The sequence below is a fragment of the Malania oleifera genome, chromosome 1 (assembly GCF_029873635.1).
Source record: "Malania oleifera isolate guangnan ecotype guangnan chromosome 1, ASM2987363v1, whole genome shotgun sequence".
Lineage (NCBI taxonomy): Eukaryota > Viridiplantae > Streptophyta > Magnoliopsida > Santalales > Ximeniaceae > Malania > Malania oleifera.
Genome location: NC_080417.1, coordinates 100839381 through 100857025, shown reverse-complemented (window position 1 = coordinate 100857025; position 17645 = coordinate 100839381). Strand labels below are relative to the sequence as shown.

The window sequence follows — 17645 nt, the reverse complement described above, 5'->3', positions numbered from 1 at the left end:
CACCACTAATTATTTTACTCACTAATCTTTTTCTTCCTTTGAAATTTTTTGTGAAAAATGAAGGTTGAAAGCTTCTTATTTATAGGAAAATTTTGGAGAAGAAATAAAATTTGTAAAAGTGTGGGGAAATGGGTGAAATTATAATTTTTTTTAAAATTAAAGAATGGGCAAGGAATGAGTTAGGTATGGGTTGAGTATGGGATAAGGGTGGAGGTCATGTGGGAGTGTTTGCCACCACTTCCATTTTAATTTTTAATTAATTACTTAATTAATTAATTATTATTATTATTATTATTATTATTATTAAGCCATGTTTTAGTTTTTTTTTTTTTAAAGAATTAAATTCATATTTCAAAAACTCATGTGGGCCCCACACAACTTCGAGACCCAAGTGGGTCCTACATAACTTTCATAGTCTTCATACGATTTTATGAGCCCTACACAGCTTCGAGACTCATGTGAACCCCCTCATGGTTTCAGGACTCGTGTGGGCCCCACACGGTCTTGTGGGCCCCGCATAGAATACCTATATTATTATTATTTTATCATATATTTCTACAAATTATGTCAGTAAAAACATTATTTTATGTACATATTTACATATACAAACAGTATCTATCCTGTTTTATCTTATGAAATTCTATTTTGACTAGGCCGACCTCTAGGGAGCGACTGAACCACAATTGCCTCTGAGCACTCACTTAGACAAGGCTTTTCTTAGGCATCAAACATGGAATCAATGATCTTAACAGAGAAACACTTTCATTTTGATACTAACTAAATGACCATTATTATTATTCTACCTTTTTTTTTTTTTGGTTATTACAATGTAAATGAGAAAGAGTCATTTAAAGTGAAATGAAATGCAATGTTTAAGCTATGAATATGAACAGATGTGCATGAATGAATAATGACAGAAAGGAATAAAGTATTATGATATTAGAAGTATCTATGTATGTAGAATATATTACAATTGGGAGAGGCAAACTCTTTGTCTGAGGGCTTGCTGAGAAAGGCGAGTGCACTAGTAGCTTCAGATGTGGCAGTAGGTACATAACGTACTAGGGCAGAGGGAACCTATTTGTATGGGCGGGTAGATTTCCCTATCCTTAGTGCCTTTGCCGGTAAACTATTGTTGAATGCATGAGTACGAGATCAAGTTAACACTTTAGGGTTTACTGAGTAAAGTGAGTGCACTGATATGTTTTAGTTGTGAACTTAGGATTACCTAAGTATTAGAGCAGAGGGGTGCTACTTGTATGGTCGGATAATCACTCCTATCCTTGGTTAATCTCGTGGGTTAAATATTTGTATGTGATTGTTTAGGTTCAGAAAACGATTTCAATGTTATGAGATGATTTGCAAATGTAATTAGAATGATATCTATTTACCTCATGTTGGCCATACGTTATTTTAATATGTATGTTTCTTCCCTTACTGAAATGTGTGTTACCCAAATATAATTATTTCTTTTTCAGGACATCCTCGAGGTTGGGCTTAGAGAGCTCGAGGGTTTTTAGCCATTTTTAGGATTGTAAAGAGAAAAGGGTATATTTTTTATATACTGAGGAGTTGTATAAAGTTTATGTTTATGTTTATGTTTATGTTTTATGTCTTTATATTTTATGGCTGTTGAGTAAGGATGGTTGTGAAAATACTGAAATGTTCTAGAGATGTATGTATTTATGGAAATGCAAGTGATGGTTGGTTTTTATGGATTTATAGATAGAAAATAGCAAACTCTGGTATTATAAAATGTTGGTATTATAGAACTATGTTTATGGAGATTATGTTTATATTTTCCGCTACGTATGTTATGGAATATGATTTATTAAGATATTATCAGGTATAACGCATCGGACCCGAGTTAAGGGTTCAGGGCGTTACAACAAGGACCATATTTGATCTTCTTTATTGCAATCAATTACAATTTGCATTGAAATCAATAATTTAATGAGGTAGGAGTTAAAATATCTCCTGATTGGCAATCAAGGCTTAATGATGATTGAAGTCAATCATTTATTAAAAGATTTGTAATATCTCCTAATTGGTAATCAAGGTCTAATGATGATTTTAGTCAACCATTTAATGAGAAAGTTGAAACATATCTTGATTGAAAATCAGGGTTTAATGATGATTGAAGTAAACCATTTAATAAAAATATTTGAAAAATCTCCCAATTGACAATCAAAGTTTAATGATAATTGAAGTTGACCATTTAATGAGGGAGTTAAAAAAATTTCTAATTGCCAATTAGGGTTTGAAGATAGGGATTGGATCTCTTTAATTGGCAATCAAGGTTTAATGATGATTGAAGTCAATCATTTAATGAAAGAGTTGAAAATCTCTTTATTGGAAATTAGGGTTTAATGATGATTGCAGTCAACCATTTAATGAAACAGTTGAAAATCTCTTAATTGACGGTCATTGTTTAATGATGATTGCAGTCAACTATTTAATGAAAGAGTTGAATATATCCTGATTAGCAATCAAGATTTGAAGTTGAGGATGGGTCTCTTTGATTGGCAATCAATCATTATGAAAAAGATACTTAAGCTTTTTAAAAAAGGGGGAGGGGGGATTTTATTTTTTTAGAAGAAATATTTGACCAAGCCTCTTTTGAAAACATTGCTAAATTCATCATCAATCAAGAAAAGAAACAATTAAGGGATCTTTTGAAAATAGGTATTTTAATGAAGAAGAATTCTAAATTCACCCTTAGTGTCTCATTCTCTTGGTGCAAGCACCCATTCCCATTCAACTATACCGGCTTAAGGGAGAGTGTGTGTCTCTGCCTAGGGATGAAAGCAAAAAGACACCATATGGTGAAATTCTCTCTTTCATCCCATCATAAGCCGAGTTGAAGGGACAAAGTGGACAGGCATGGAGATGACTATCTCCCTAAAAACAAACTTAGTTAGATGGATTATAATGAAAAGGACTAACCACATCAAGCCCCCCCCCCCCCCCCAACAAAAAAAAAACAATGTCAAATAGGCAAGCAACTTGCAAATCCAAATCAAATGAACTTTAGGATGGAAAAGCATCCTCATGAGTAAATAATCATATTGAAAAAATTAATATTGAAAGCATATCACATTTGCAAGGCAAGAAACCCATGCACAACATAAAAAACTACTAATTATCAAGAAAATCCCAAGAAATAAAAAAACAAAAAAAAATTGAATAAATTTATCAAATTAGGCTAATTAAACTAGTTCAATGAGTCCTTTTAACTCAACCGATTTCAACATGCATAAAGAGTTGTACATCAACCTGAATAAAGGCCCAAATTGTCGAATTAAGGCCTTGAGGGGCCTCGAAAACACAATTAAAATAGCCTAAAACACTCAGAAAAGTTTTAAACCCTTTATATGCCCGTCAATTAATGCAAATAAACCCCTAGGTGAAAAATGGGCATCGACAACTGCTAACAAGTCTAGTGTCCTTCTAAACTTTGGTTTTTAGATTGTTGATACAACCCGATGTTTTCAAACCATCTTTTTCTATCATGATCACCATCATCATGTTTTTTTTACAAAATCAAGGTTATGAGGTCAACCCCTTTTTAGAGCAATGCTTTATGCTCTTCCAAGCTATGCCAGAGTGCTTTTGGATAATAATGATAATACTGAAGGATAAAAATGGACCATTTAAAAAAAAATCCATTTCTTTTCTTTTTAAGGCACACACATGTAAATGCAATGGGAACAAGTGTTGATACGGGTGCTAGTTGGCTAACCATTACTAAGATGGATAGTCAATCACCTTCCCTAAACACAATTGCACTCTTGAACTTAATCTCTGATTTTTGTTGACTTTATAGGTTTTTTCTCTTTTTTTTTTTTTTTTCCTATATTTTAAAAATAAGGTGGTGACTCCACGTTTCATATGTTTTTTTTTTTTTTACTTTTTCCCCCTCTTCTTCATCCTTCTTGTTTGGGGATCGTCATTCCCTTCGTAATCTGGCATTGACAAGAAGATCTAAGTGTCTAGTTTTAGGATTGCTCCCTTTACACCCTATACTGAGAGCAAATTAATCCCCATTCACTAGTTACTCTTCAGCTCCACAAAAAACAATGGTGTCATCTTCAAATTAATAAAAAATGAGACACTTTCACTCTAGAATTGGATGACACCCTAACCTTGAAATCCCTAAAAAAACTTGCTTCCAAAGTCCTCCATTCCATAACATGCGTGAGGGAGGATCCATAACAATTATGGAGACATAGGGCCAAATAGTATCCACCTTGTCTTACCTTTTGTACTACCAAAGAATCCCTTTACCCTTCACAATATCATTAATGATGATTAAGAACTGCACCATAGACATTCTCTGAAATCCATTCTTTCAATAAACTCAACACATGGTTGTAACTCAAGCCCTCTCCACATTTAATTTTACATATTCTCAATCTTAGAATCCATGCATTTGTTTATAGAAAGAAGCGCATCCTAGATTTGCCTTCCAAGAAACAAAGGCATTTTGGGTTTAATTTTCCTATTAACCTTTCAAGCCTAGAAGCAAGGACTCTGGCAATAAGTTTGGAAAAAGAAAAAAGCAAAAGGATTACTTTTTAAAATTGTTTACTAAATCTCCTTTGCATTTGAATACTGTTATTTAGAAAGCTGAGAATAACTCCAAGATCATGGTTTTTATATCAACTCCGGTTCTCACTAGGATCAGTATTAATGATTTGATGTGGGTTTAATTTTTTTATTTTCAAATGTAATGGGTGGAGGACGACAATTATTCTGGCATGTTGTTTGGATGTCATAGAAACATTTTCAATTTCATTGTGATTTACAAAGCAAATGAAAATTTTTAAACGTCTATTTAGTTGTGAAAAAAAATTTTCATTTCACATTTTTATTACAAAAGTTTGCTTATTTTTTCAATTCTGCAATGTTAGTATAAAAGAACTAGAAAACAATAAATAAATAAATAAATAAAGTTAGCATTATTTACTTATGGAAAGTAATTTTGTTTTTATTTTTATTTTTGAAATGATTACAAAAATTAAACTTCATTTTACAGTCTTCTAGATTTGTGTAGTAATAAAGTTGAAAAATATTTATTATTTTCCAAATTTTTGATTTCTTATAAAATTTGAGAAAAATTGAAAAACAAGTTATATTTTCTGTTATTATTTTTTTTTCTTAAGAAAAATAAAGATTATTTTCTATAATTAAAAAAATTATTTTATTTTATTTTGACAAAATCTTGAAAAACAAAAAAAATAATTTAGTATGTTTATAAATAAATAAGTACCTCTACAAGTTTGTCGTCGTATCCCTGGATGACATAGTTGTCTATAGTTCCACTCTAGAGGAACATAAAGAGCATTTACAGAAAGTGTTCTTAGGCTAAAGGAGAACAAAATGTTTAAGAAGAAAGAGAAGTGATTTTTTTGTTTAGTTGCTCCTTTGACAAAACTTCTGAAAAAGGGTCATGAGTGGAACTAGATATAGAACTGTCAAGAAGCCTTTGGCAACTTGAAGGACGTCATGATGCGAGATATGGTACTTACTCTTCTGTATATCATGAAACCTTTCGAGGTACAGATAGATGCATTAGACTATTCCCTTGAGGGAGTATTTTTACAAGAGGGGCATCGTGTTGCATACAAGAGCCATAAGCTTAGTGAAGACAAATGAAGGCACACAACTCAAGAGTAAAAATGTTTGCGGCAAAACATTGTCTTCGCATGTAGCTATATTACCTACTTGAGTCAAAACTTGTGGTGAAAAAGATAACTCAATTGCTAGTCACTTCTTTACATAGCCAATTTTATCACCTAAGTAGGTCCGCTGGCCAATTTTGATTTCTTAGTTGAGCACAAGGTAGGGTGGATGAACTAAGCCACAAATGCACTAAACATGCAAGAAGGTCGAGCTTAAGGTAACACTATTGATGATAAGTAATTGACAAGAATGGTGTGATCCCAAGAGGGGAGTGAATTGGAATTTTAAAAAACTTTTACGGAATTAATCTACCGATTCACCAAACAATATCCCAAATAAAATTATATGCATCTATGTAAAGCAATTGCAACAATAAATAATTAAACATACACTTGCGGAAATTTAGATGAGATAAGGGAGAGAGAATGACACAAGGATTTTAACGAGATTCAAAAAATCCCGCCTACGTTCTTGTCTTGGGCAAATCCCCTAAGGATTCCACTAAACTGCTCTCTTAACCGGGCAGAACAAACTGTTACACACTCCTTCAAATAGGATGGAACCCTCCTCTCCAAGCGACACCTCACGCTTGGTAAACACTCCGTCAATAGGGTGGAGCCCTCCTCTCCAAGAGATATCCCACACTTGGCCAGATTTTGTACTCGAACTGTAAAACAACTCCTTACAAGGTAGAGTCCCCCTCTTCAAGTGAAGTACCCTCACTTAGCCACGGTTCACAACCCGAACCGCGAAGAGCTTGTTTTGTAAAATGTTTTTCGTACAATAAAATGCTTCTTGAAATCTAAACTGCACAATTTGAAAAACTATATGCACTCTCAAATGATTTATAAAATGAAGCTCAGTAGAGTATATGATTTTCCTCTCAAAATATTTTTCAAGTAAAACTGAGAGTTGGAAAATGATTTCCTTTCAAGATTGACCTATGTAAAATCAAATATGAGAGGCTTTTCAAGCAAGTATATATTAAATGAATATATGCTCAAAGCTCTCTTGAATAATCCAAAAAGATTTTCTCCCAAAAATATATTCAAAGATAAGAATAGGAGAAACTAGGGTTTTCTTTCAAAGATGATTGACCTTAAATACAAGAAGGTTTCCAAGCAATATATATGTATTGATGTATGCTCAAACCTTACTTGAATAACTTAAGAGTTTTTCTCCCAAAAATATTTTCAAAAGAAAGAGTAGGAGAAATAGGAATATGATGCTCAAAATGAGTATAAAAAATGTTTGGGAATTTAAAGAATAAGCAAGTATGCTCCCAATAATTTTTTCTAACTTTTTCCAAGTGTTTAGGCTTTGTATTTATAGGAAAATTCAAATGCTAGTCGTTTTGTGATCGTTGGGGAGTAAAATATAATTTTATTTTCAAAATTTTCGACCGCTGGAGCTCAAAATTGGCCTAAACCCGAGAGGTCCAGTCGTCTGGGACAAGGTCCGATCGACTGGCCCTAAGGCGATTTCCATTTTACTGAGGTTCAGTCAACTGGGCCTTATGATCTGGTTTTCCAAATAGAAGTCTGGTCGACTGGACTTCACTAGCTTTCAAGAGGCTGATCTACTGGGGCTTTACATTCTAACTGTTTGGTCTTGCTAATCGACTGGGGCTTTACTAAAAATGAATTTTGGCCAAGGGTTATGTCCGATCGACAGGGCTATAGAGGCCGATTGACTGGGTCCTTTATAGAAACGTGATTTTTGTCTTCTTTTAAGTTCAAAACCAATTTAAACCTTTTGTATAAGATTGATCATTTTAAATAAAAGGTTTTTGTGAAAACTTAGAGGTCCTAAGGTCAATCTGTGATTGATTGTGAGCTTCAAATTAAATCATGAGAAATGCATGTACATATGAGACCTAATTACCATTACATCTTAAAAATGTAAATTCTACATGCTTTGCTCTTCACAACTTCATGGAATACGCAAAGATATGTGATCGTGTAAGTGCTTCATAGCTTCCATTTTGCATCTATCACTTGTGTCTAGAAAAATGAACATGTTCATACGCTCAACGCACAAATGAGATATTGTGATTTGTCATAATCAAAACAGGGATAAGATTCAAAAAGTCAACAATCTCCCCATTTTTTATAATGACAAACACAAGAGCAAAATTGGGTTAGCTTGAAAATGCTTCCTTTAACAATATGCATAAATTCAAAAGAATAGTCAATATAACTCAAGCATATGCAAAATGAATGCTTCTGAAATTTTCAAGATGAGAAATTTAAGTTTAGTTTGGGTTAATTGTGCACTATGTATTGAAGTTAACTTTGAAAAAATATTCAATTAAAACAATCAAAGTCTTGTATGTCTATCATTTTCCTTATGCGCTGCTATTACCTATTTTGTCCTTATGATTACTATCTATTATGCCTTCGCAAGATTGAGGCAGGAGGACAAGTAAGTTTTGCAAACAAAAGGGTAGGAGGATATCAAAAATTGAATTTGGAACACAAGTCATGAATACTTTAAAGGGCATTTAAAAAAAATAGATCCCCTTTTGATATCATCAATAAAAATACTAGGGATTATGCTTGCTAAAAAAGAAACTTTAACATAAAGATCAAGCAAGCTATGTTTTTTTTTTTTTTTTGTAAACATTTAAGCATTTCATGTTTTGACCAGAAAAAGCAATCCATATAGATCTTAAGAATTTTGAAAATTTTAATACAAGATCATATAGCAAAGCTTGAAACAATAGTTCCACTTAAGATGTACTATAAGCTTGAAAATTTTATTTAAACATGCATATCACAGTAAGCTAAGACAAGAATCTAAGCTCAAAAGGTGAGTGAGCGTAAAAAGATGGAAATTTAATTTCAAAAGCTCCCCCTTTCAATTTGAATGCAAGTTTAGATTCAATTATACACTTATACCGATACCAATTGTGAATTCATTAAGTGTTAATAGTATAAACAACCACTTTAAGTCTTTGAATAATTTTACTGGATATTAATTTAGGCAATTTAAACATCCAACCAGTAAAATCATTTCTATAAAACACTCATACATTAGAAATTCAATATTAAGTTGTGTGCGGGTGTTCCTATACCCCAAGAACAATCCATATCAAATTAGAATTTTATCAGACTAGGATATGATGTTCATGGTATTTCATAAAAGCATTAGGACTCAAAAACAAAAACAATACAAATCATATGAGTCCATCGGATTTTATTTTCCTAAAATCATAGAATGTGTAAATAATTTAGAGCATTTGAGGAAAAGTTTAAAGAATTTTTTTAAAAAAAATTGGGCCGCATGTCGTCTATAAATAGATCATTTTCCCATTTAGCAGTTCACAAAAGTATGCACACAAAGCCCTGGCTGTTTTTATAGCATGCAATTAATCTGCATCAGCCATGCAGATGGCGTTTAGTTCAAGCATGCAGTCCAATATAACTCAATATGAGTTTATGTTAAATAAAATATAAACCATCCATCAAAAAATATAAACATTAAGCAGAAATGGATACATGTGTGTTTAGCAATGCATTACTCTCAAAAACACAAACATGATAAGATATTCAGTGTTTATTAGAAAAAACTTTACAAAGTTGCTCCCCCTCAGTAATGCAACCTAATCATTGTCATCTTATGCTCTCAAATTTCAATAACTTGAATTTAGCTTTGAGTTCTATAAGAGGCACCAGTTCGAATGACTTTCAATTTTAATTGCTCGTGCATATGTTTCTTTGAAATTTGTTCCGTCATCTAGATTGAAACCTAGTGCAATCATCTTTGCCATTCAACACCAATCAAAAACTCTAATTGATTTGAATTAAAGTTGAGAGCTAATGAAGGGAGATGCATCAATACTCTTTAAATGATAACTCAATGAATTTAGAAGAATATTCAAACTAAGTAGGATATTGTACATTGCTAGAGACGAGAAAGTCCTAACTACTTAGGCAAAGAGCATTATGAGGAGTATATGAACTTTTCTAGTCCAATGCTCATTGGTGAAATAAAAGCTTTTGATAAGCACTAGTGGATTCGGAAATGATGGTATTCAGTGCTTATGTTGTATTTAAGGTTCTAACATGAGATTAGGGTAGAATAGTATAAGATTAAGATTAATTCCCTAAAGCTCAAATATGTTTATGGATAAAATATGCTTAACTTTAGATTATTGAAGCATGAATTAAGCATTAAGAATTATTCACCGGGTAAAGATACCTTTGTCCATTTGGAAGTGGATTTATCTAAGCATACTTCTGAGATGTTAAGAGTTAAAGATTTATGTCATTCATCTAAGAAATATAAGGTTCCAAAAATTATAATCAATTATGCCCTTAATCTTTACTTTGAACACTTCGGAGGAATGATATGAATTATGTCGAGACTATTGTCCCATTTCAAGCATACATTAATTCATTCTTTTTTAGTTCAAAGTTAGCATGCTGTGCACTTTGCAGTACAGTTAATGACAATTGATCGAGAACTACACCATAGAAATTAATAATTTGTTGCACTCCCTCCATTTTCAGTCGTCCATTATTTCCAATAAGCCCACAAACATGGTTGTAACTCAATCTCTTTCCATGTCTACTTTGCATATCAAGCCATTTCCCTCTTCTAAAATCCTAGAATCCATGCATTTGTTTGCTACAATGATGCATCCTAGATTTTCCTTCCTAGAATGACGGCATTTTGGGCTTCCGCATTTTGATTTCCTATTAACCTTTCAAGCTTAAGAGGAATGACTTTGAAAACAAGTTTGGATAAAGAAAAAGAAGGGAAATGATTACTTTTTGTAATTGTTTGTTAAATATCCTTCTATTTTGAATAATGTTATTAGGAAAGGTAAGACCATCTTCAAGATTAGGGCTTTCATGTGGACTCTAGATCTCTATAAGATTAACATTAATGATTTGTTGCAAGGCACCTAAGGCATTTACTATGAATATTTGCATCATGAGTTTAGAATCTAGTGAAATAAGTAAGCACATTTTACTCCATCTAGGTGATTAAGGAGTTTTGAGGGAATCTTTTTCTGACTTTTGTGGAGGCAATGGTTTTGCCAAGCTTTCTTGGTTGTGAGGTTTTGGGTTTTAGAAGATAAGAAAGAAATGGTGTCAATGGAATTGAGTTTTGTTTTTTTTTTACCAAAAAAAATGTTTATTGTGATTGAAGTGTAGAATAGGTTTATTCTCCATTCCATATCCCTTTTTCACTTCTACTTCTGACATTATTATTTTTTATTTTCAAATTTAATGGTGGAGGAATGTTTTCTAGCATGCTAATATATGGTAGTGCATGTTTGGTTACATTTGGATGTCAAAAGAACATTATCAATCTCATTGTGATTTACATAGAAAATGAAAGTTTTGGAGTCTCTTCTATTTAATTTGTTGAAAATATTTTTTATTTTTTATTTTTTATTACAAAAAAATTCACTTATTTTTTTTTTTTTTCAGTGTTGCAATATTTGTATAAAAGAATTGGAAAACAATAAAAAAAATGTTGATATTACTCACTAGGGGAAATAATTTTATTTTTAATTTTTAAAAAAACTATAGAAATGACATTTTATTTTTAAATTTCCTATATTTTTGTAATAAAGTTGAAAAATATATTTTTCTTATTTTCTAAACTTTTAATTTTTTTTCACATAATTTGAAAAAAAAAATAAAAAGCAAGCTGTCTTTTTTATAATTATTTGAAAAATGAAAAACAGAAAAAATATTTTTTTTTTACAATCAAACAAAAAAATTATTTTTTATTACTAAATACAAATCTTGAAAAACTAAAAAACTAATTTAACATTTTCATAAATATTTAAAATTTGAGATTAAATAAAACAAATTATTTCCCAATCATGGCCTTACATACCTCAGGATGTGGTTCAGGTGGTAGTGCGGGCTGCGGGAGTGCCTTTCACTAGGTCAGGTATTCAAATTCTTCTGGACTCATTTTCATCCATGAACTCCTGAATTTATCCTCCCTTTAAAGTTATGGGGTCAACTTCAAGGGGCACAGGATTAGTCACGTGGATCGTAAAACGGACACATGGATACCTGGTGTGTTTTCCAAAAAAAAACATGACCTTACATAATCATAGCAAGGCGGTGTGTGGGAAATAACTGGCCGGGAATATGACACATTGCACGTGCTGCTACAGCCTACACTCTGCAGGGGATGATGTCCCTATCTGTTAAAAAAGAAAGGAAAAAAGTAGGCCCTTCTTTAGAAGAGGACGACCCATTCCATCCTCCCTCCTTATGCCACGTGTAAATTCATGTATCCACGGTCCACACCCAACATAGATTTTTGAGATGGTTGTGTGGTTCACATTTTTCCTTATCCCCACTTATATTCCTACCCGCTCTCTCTCTCTCTCTCTCTTTAACGGAGGAAATTTAGGAACATAGTGAAAAGATAAACCAGGAAGAGTATGGAAGCTTGCCTGAGTTCTAATTCTTTCTCCATGACCACAGATCTTGTCCCCTCCATCAAAGCTAGAATAGCCACCTTCCCCAAGAGAAACTCCTTTCCATTTCAGTTCAGAAAAAATTGCGTATCCTTTTCCATTGCATGTGAGTACTTCAATTTTCCCTTTTACTTAGTATTCAGGAAAATGGATGCTCAGAATTCAACTCTTCTCTGTTTCAGAGTATGATTTTGGTTATTAAAATTGGATTTTTGTGAATACCCAATATCACATTTTACTCATTTTTATCCAAATTTACTCCAATTTATGTCAAGTTCTCAAAATCTACGGCCTTTTCTTGTTGATTTCTAACTAGGACTCTTAACGAGAATTTCGTCGAACAGGTAGCCAACAGGGGTCTCAGCCACCGGAAGATGACACGAAGCCCATAATTGATGCCGACTGGCGATCCTTCAGGGCGAGATTGGTCGCCGGAGAAGGTGCGACAAGGCCGGATAAGCCTTCTACAGCGGTCGACCCCGAGGCGGCGGTCGACCACCCTCCTCCACAGGTGACAATCGGAGACAAATGGGCCCACAGTCTCCACGAACCTGAGAAGGGCTGCTTGCTCATCGCCACCGACAAGCTCGACGGGGTCCACATTTTCGAACGGACGGTGATCCTGCTCTTATCCACCGGCCCTGTGGGGCCCACTGGGATCATACTCAACCGGCCGTCGCTCATGTCGATCAAGGAAACGCGATCAACGGTCCTGGACGTCGCCGGCACCTTCTCCGACAGGCCGCTATACTTCGGGGGCCCTCTGGAGGAGGCCATCTTCCTGGTGCGTCCAAACGGCGGCCGTGGTGGCAGAGACGGCGGAGACGGAGTGGAAAAGAGTGGGGTGTTTGAGGAAGTGATGAAGGGATTGTACTATGGCACGAAGGAGAGCGTGGGGTGCGCATCGGAGATGGTGAAGAGGCAGGTCGTCGGAGTGGAGGATTTCAGGTTCTTTGATGGGTACTGTGGGTGGGAGAAGGAACAGTTGAATGATGAAATCAGGGCTGGGTATTGGACCGTGGCAGCCTGCAGCTCAAGTGTGATTGGGCTGAGTAGTGTTGGGAGTGTTGGGCTTTGGGAGGAGATTCTTGGGCTTGTTGGGCCCAGAAAGGTTTGGTGACCCATTTGATTTTTAGGTCACTTTTGATGTGGGGTTGGGCACTAAAGTGTGGGGTGCCCTTGAGGACATCATTGGAAGTGATTTCTCAACTAAAGTGAACTGTTTATCTTTCAGGCACCTAGGGGAAAATGTCCTAGAAAATGTGGGACATTTTGTATGACAACTGATCCAATTTCCCAATTCAAGGGTCAATTTCTCTGTTGTCCATTGGAATTGCATTTGTTCTGCTCACTTCACATGTGTTGGTATGGGATTTTGAGAACAGGCATTGAGATAAGAGCAAAAAAAAAAAAAACAAGGTTTATAAAAATTATAAAGGCATTTGCAATGGAAAATTCACATTTATCTATCTTACCAGACATTGTGTTTCACTCAATTCAAATGAGTTATTGTATGTTTTGGGCCATTCAATCAAATGAACTCTACATTTTTAATTTAGAAAAGGTGTCCTATAGGATTGAGACTTAATTCATTTTTTGCATTTTTGAAATACGTATCTTGTGCGAGTACCATGTAAAACTCTTCTATATAGTCTCTTAACTCTTTTAAAATAGTTTCAGTGACATCTTACCCATATAACACTAGTAGTCTTAAATAACTAAAAAATTTTAATGCATATATTTTAACTTAATTTTAATGAGGTATAGTCATATTGGTGCGTCGCACGCGACAGTTTTATCCTATTAAATACATCTTGCAAAGTTGAAACTGAATCCTTTGTTATATGGCAAAGATTTTCCACTAATATAATATGGTGACATCATACACATTTAAAAAGTTTTAATGTTGTTACTAGAAATAAAGTTTGTGGGATAATAATAAAAAATTATTAGATTTATTTCTCTTTTGCAATTGACTTAGAGACATGAAAATAAAAATTGCTTGTCATATATTAGAAAATTCAAAAATTACCAAGAATATAAATTTTCATTATTTGAAATAGTTAATGTAAATATTTATTTGAAATGATTAATATGAATTTAAGTAATATGAATGCAAAAGAAGTTTACAATTTAATGTAAAATATCTTCTTTGTAAATAAATTTGAAATGCTTGGATAATCTTTTCTCTATTTGCAATTGGTTGAATTTATTTTCTAATGACATTTTCCTGAGGCAACATTGGACCAACAGTTTTTTTTTTTAATATATTATTCTACAATGACTCTATTGGTGATAGTTAATATTACGGTTTATTTATTTATTTATTTTTGATTTATTAGAATTTTTTTTTGTGTTAGGATTAGAATTTTGTAACAAGAACTCATTTTCTATCATATATGCCTTTCAATCTCTTCATATAGCTCAAACCAAATATCGCTAACATGAAAATTTCAAACTCTAATTATTAGAATGTCCCCTAAGAGATATTTGTTTTCTATCTTAAAAAATAAATATAATAAAACTAATAATAAATAAAACATATAAAATTATAAGAAGTTGAGACATGAAAAGATCACTATCCTTAAAGTCAGTTTCAAGCCGATGAAAAATATATCTCGATACATATAGCTATTGGCACAACCCCCAACATTACTCAAGAGGCTTGGTTCTGTGTACACTCACAAACACTAGAGTTATAGGAGTTACAATTGTGACGACCTGCTTAATTTTTACATTATTTTTTCCATAATATAATAAAATCAATATCACAAATCTCAACAGATCATAATCCACTTGGACTCGTGGGTACCAAGGATACATCAGAAACACATCACGGAAGCCTATGCAGCAGGAAACATAAATCATAAACACCTCATTATACCATACATCACAATACCAAAGTTACTACAATCACTGTATTTATATATACATAATACATAACCCAAAAGATATCTAGGTCTGTCCACAAAATACATCTGACTCTATCAAAACACTTACCTTTTTGGAAAGGCAGACCAACTGTACTAGATCAGCGGGGCTTTACCCGCTCTTCTATCAGGGGCTCCTGAAATGTTTATAAAAATTCGGGATGAGACACCTCTCAGTAAGGGAAATAAACTAATACTAGTGTGTGACAACATGAGTATTCCGTGTTATACATTTACGATACATAACATATTCAGTAAACTGTTATGTCAATTCTGGGAAAACATATATATCATCAAAACATGGTAAAACATACTGCATTTTCATAAACATATATCATCTCATATAATAATAATACGAAAACAATCCTAGTAGGTTAGCTGACTGTTGTCATATATTACCCCCACATAATTAGGTTGTGTGGCCCGAAGGCGGGACCTGACAATAATTGGCCGACCACTGCCAAGTCAAAAGTATAGTTTGTAAGTTTGATAGGTCTGTCAGACCTGGTCCGTACACCAGAGGCACTCACACTCTTCTTAAAAAAAATCACATCGACTATCCAATCTCACACCACTCCATATAGTGGCGTTAACACAAATATCATGATCATAATGACCATGGACACATAGCAACGGTACCGTGCTAGTGCTAGCCTAGACCAAGCCAACCAGGTTCTGATATCATATAACATATACTGAAACTGTGATACATGGATATTTCATATCATTAATTATCAAATCAATCATATCATTTTACGTATGTGCGTATATCATGAATATCATCGGCCCGTACGCCGGTATTTCATATTTTACCATAGCTCGGCCCGTACGCTGGCAAATCATATCCATAGCACAGCCCGTACGCTGGCAAATCATATCCATAGCTCGGCCTATACGCCGGCAAATCATACACATAGCACAGCCTGTACGGTGGAAAATCATTTCCATAGCTCAGCCCGTACGCCAGCAAATCATACACATAGCTCGGCCTGTACGCCGGCAAACATATATAAAAATCTCAGCCCGTACACCATTTTTTTTTCATTATAAAAATTCATATCATAATCACATTCCCAGAAAATAGTATTTCATAACAATTTCTACTCATGCCACACTAAACAGGTTTTTCATATATTTAACATACCATCATTTTCAATAGTATTTTCAAAATATAAATCATATATAAATATATTTATTTCCCTGAAATCAAATGCTATAAATTATACATACTTTCCATAAAAATACTAGCTTAATTTATCCCCTTACCTGATTCTTGAAAAGCCCTTAAGAAAATTTGTCCTGCACCCGCAGGGTTTCCCGTTCAATACCCTGAAAACAGCATTTTACAGAACTAAAGTTTAGTATTTCTATGCGTACTACGCTTTCTAAAACTGTCAAATAATCAAATACTGAGTAGAAAATCTTACCCTAGATTCGGGATGGTTTCCAACTCAGCCCCACCAACGATCCGCTTCGGCAAATTTGTAGAGAACTTTCTCAAGAGCGTCGTGGTGGCTTCAGATCATCGAACCGGAAAAAATCCGGCCTAAAATCTTAGAGAGAAGGGTAGGAACCGTATGAGGAGAGAGAGAAAAGTTCTGCGTAGGAAAATAGCTGAAAAATCACATTTAACCCTATTTATACTGCGGGATTCATCGACGAGCCACGTCACCTTTTCGATGAGTTCTGTAGAAAGTTCGTCGACGAACTTCATCCCTCATCGATGAATTTCAGGTTTCCACAAATCTTCTCTCGATATCTTCTCGTCGACGAATCCTATCCTCGTCGACTAGCTCCTCTTATACCCTCGTCGACGAGCCCCCTGTGTCCGTCGACGAGGAGCTAAAAAATTCCTCGAGATTATCCTATCCAAAATGCAACAAGTCAACTACCTCCTTCTGTTCATGTTTCCATTTTTCCTTTCTTGTTATTATTTAAATACCATTATTCTTCGGGTCGTTACATTCTCCCCTCCTTATAAAATTTCGTCCTCAAAATTTACTGTTCATATAACTCATCATCCCTTAACAGGAAAAAAGGGTCTGCTTATTTTATTACTTACCCTCACTTATGATGAAGGAATACCGTGGTTACATTCCGAGTCCTAGGAGATTACATATACAAAAGAAAAATTATCCCAAAACTAAAATGCTACACTAATTAAACCATTACATGTACCTGTAAAGGAAATATTACTTAACTACTTAAGTTTCTTGAAATAGTTGTGGGTACTTCTGCTTCATCTGCTCCTTAAACTCCTAAGAAGCCTCTTCAACCGTATGATTCCTCACAGAACTTTTACCTGAGGAATCTCTTTGTTACGTAACTCCTGCACTTTTCTATCCAGAATCTGTACTGGCACCTCCTCATACACCAGTGAATCATTGAGTTCTAATTCACCATAACTGATGATATGAGAAGGATCTGGGACGTATTTCCTCAACATAGCAACATGGAATACGTCGTGGATCCTGGACAACACAGGTGGCAAAGCTAACCTGTAGGCTACCAGTCCCACTTTATCTAGAATCCCAAATGGACCGATAAACCTAGGACTAAGTTACCCTTCTTTC

The 17645-nt window shown here is 34.1% G+C and overlaps 1 protein-coding gene across 1 annotated transcript; it reads left to right on the top strand.

Annotated features, from left to right (window-relative positions):
• Positions 1 to 12002: 12002 nt before the first annotated feature.
• Positions 12003 to 13705, top strand: LOC131158825 (uncharacterized). Its single transcript, XM_058113727.1, has 2 exons — positions 12003 to 12248; positions 12487 to 13705. The coding sequence occupies exons 1-2, from the start codon at positions 12107 to 12109 to the stop codon at positions 13260 to 13262; spliced, it is 918 nt and encodes a 305-aa protein (XP_057969710.1). The 5' UTR covers positions 12003 to 12106; the 3' UTR covers positions 13263 to 13705.
• Positions 13706 to 17645: the final 3940 nt, after the last annotated feature.